The sequence below is a fragment of the Lipotes vexillifer genome, unplaced genomic scaffold (assembly GCF_000442215.2).
Source record: "Lipotes vexillifer unplaced genomic scaffold, Lipotes_vexillifer_v1.1 scaffold636, whole genome shotgun sequence".
Taxonomy (NCBI): domain Eukaryota; kingdom Metazoa; phylum Chordata; class Mammalia; order Artiodactyla; family Lipotidae; genus Lipotes; species Lipotes vexillifer.
This window is the reverse complement of record NW_006786547.1, coordinates 795,284-797,167: the sequence shown is the minus strand read 5'-3', so window position 1 is coordinate 797,167 and position 1,884 is coordinate 795,284. Positions and strand designations below refer to the sequence as shown.

The window sequence follows — 1,884 nt, the reverse complement described above, 5'->3', positions numbered from 1 at the left end:
CGGCCCCTGCCTCCCGAGCGCGTAGGCAGCGCGAGCGGGGTCGCCCCCCAGACGCGGCGGCTCTGGGAGGAGGAAGGTAGGCGGGGCGGAGGTCCAGGCGGCGGGCGCCCCAGCCTCCGGAAGGCGGCCTCGCCCACAGAGCGGGGCGACAGGGGAGGGGGTACTTGGAGTTCAGTTTGCCTTCTTCGTGAAATCGACGCTCTCACACTCACCAGCTCGGGGCTGGGCTTTGGAGCCCCCGAACGCTGCCATGCTGGCAGCCGCCCCTAGGCCGCACTCCCTGGGGAGAGTGCTTTGTGCTGGGCACGCCTGGATGGCCAGCTGCCCAGCCCCCGTATTGACAGCAGGGGACCCATTAGACATTCGCACACGCTCCTTTTCACACCAGCGCCGGCGCAGCTGCGCCCTTTGCCTCTTGGCCTGGAGGTGAGGCAGTCGCTCCTGCAGGGGAGCCTGCCCAAGGCCCCTGCTGGACAACTCCGGTCAGGCCCACCCGGTGTTTCCTCTGAAGCACCTCGGTTGGGAATGAACCCAGGAGGATATCGTCAGTACCTCGGCGGGGCCGGGGCAGGGTTAGGTTTGGGTGAGGCCCAGGCCCAGATCAGAGTGTTATCTGGACAGTTCTGTTCTGTGGCCATCACACGTCTCACCGTCCCAGGCACAAGCTTGGTTTGCTCTAAAATGAAAAGGTGGTTGTGTGACGGGTTCCAGGCATCCCCTCATGGCGCCCCATGCCCCCAGGTTTCCACCAGATCGCCCTGAACAAGGTGGCTGTGCTGCTGCTGGCCGGTGGGCAGGGCACTCGCCTGGGCGTGACCTACCCCAAGGGCATGTATCAGGTGGGGCTGCCCAGCCAGAAGACCCTGTATCAGCTGCAGGCAGAACGGATTCGGCGGGTGGAGCAGCTGGCTGGCGAGCGCTATGGGACCCGCTGCACCGTGCCCTGGTGTGCCCTCCTGCGCCCCCCTGGCCCCAGAGTGATCCTCCCCGTGTAGCCCTAGCCCTGTTCCACACCAAGACTTGAACCCCAACCCCAGCACAGCCCCGGACAGAGCCCAGCACCCACCCAGGCGGAGGCCTGACCGCTGCCCTAAGGCTGCACCCTGATGTCAGCCCATCTACCGGAAGGGCCAGGCCCCCCCAAAAGCCTGGCTCAGGCTTGCCTCCCCTTGCAGGTACATCATGACCAGTGAGTTCACTCTGGGGCCCACAGCCAAGTTCTTCAAGGAGCATGACTTCTTTCACTTGGACCCCAACAACGTGGTCATGTTTGAACAGCGCATGCTGCCTGCTGTGACCTTCGATGGCAGGGCCATCCTGGAGCAGAAAGACAAGGTTGCCATGGCGCCAGGTACACCCCCCCCATCCCTGAGGCAGGGAGGGTCCTCCTGGCCTAGAATGTGGAGCTAGCTGGGGGTCAGGAGGCCTGGAACAGAGGCCAAAATATGCTGCCCAGAGGCCGCATGGTCCTGAGCCAGTGGCCTTCCCTCTCTGGGCCTTGATTCCCATCTGTCACGTGGAACAGCCACAGGGCTACTTGGATGGCGACAGAGAGCGGCCTCAGGCACAAGGCCCAGCCCCGGGGGTCCTCGCCTGCCTCTAGCGCGCCCTCAACTAGCTGGCTGAGGCCGGCAGGAGCCCTTCCAAGACCCTTTGCTTTCTCCCTCTGCAGATGGCAACGGGGGCCTGTACTGCGCGCTGGCGGACCACCAGGTCTTAGAGGACATGGAGCGGCGCGGAGTAGAGTTTGTGCACGTGTACTGTGTGGACAACATCCTGGTGCGACTGGCCGACCCGGTCTTCATCGGCTTCTGCGTGCTGCGGGGTGCCGACTGTGGAGCCAAGGTGAGCCTGCCGCCCTCTCGCGTCGCCCTCGCCTCCCCT

At 64.9% G+C, this 1,884-nt stretch overlaps 1 protein-coding gene across 1 annotated transcript in view; it reads left to right on the top strand.

The window, feature by feature from the left end:
• Positions 1 to 1,884, top strand: part of UAP1L1 (UDP-N-acetylglucosamine pyrophosphorylase 1 like 1) — a 5,027-nt gene that overhangs the window by 207 nt on the left and 2,936 nt on the right. The window contains exons 1-4 of the mRNA XM_007459006.1: positions 1 to 76; positions 742 to 946; positions 1,176 to 1,351; positions 1,673 to 1,845. The exon at positions 1 to 76 is cut by the window's left edge and continues 207 nt beyond it. Coding sequence (XP_007459068.1) covers positions 1 to 76; positions 742 to 946; positions 1,176 to 1,351; positions 1,673 to 1,845 — 630 coding nt within the window. The remainder of the gene's footprint in view (positions 77 to 741; positions 947 to 1,175; positions 1,352 to 1,672; positions 1,846 to 1,884) is intronic.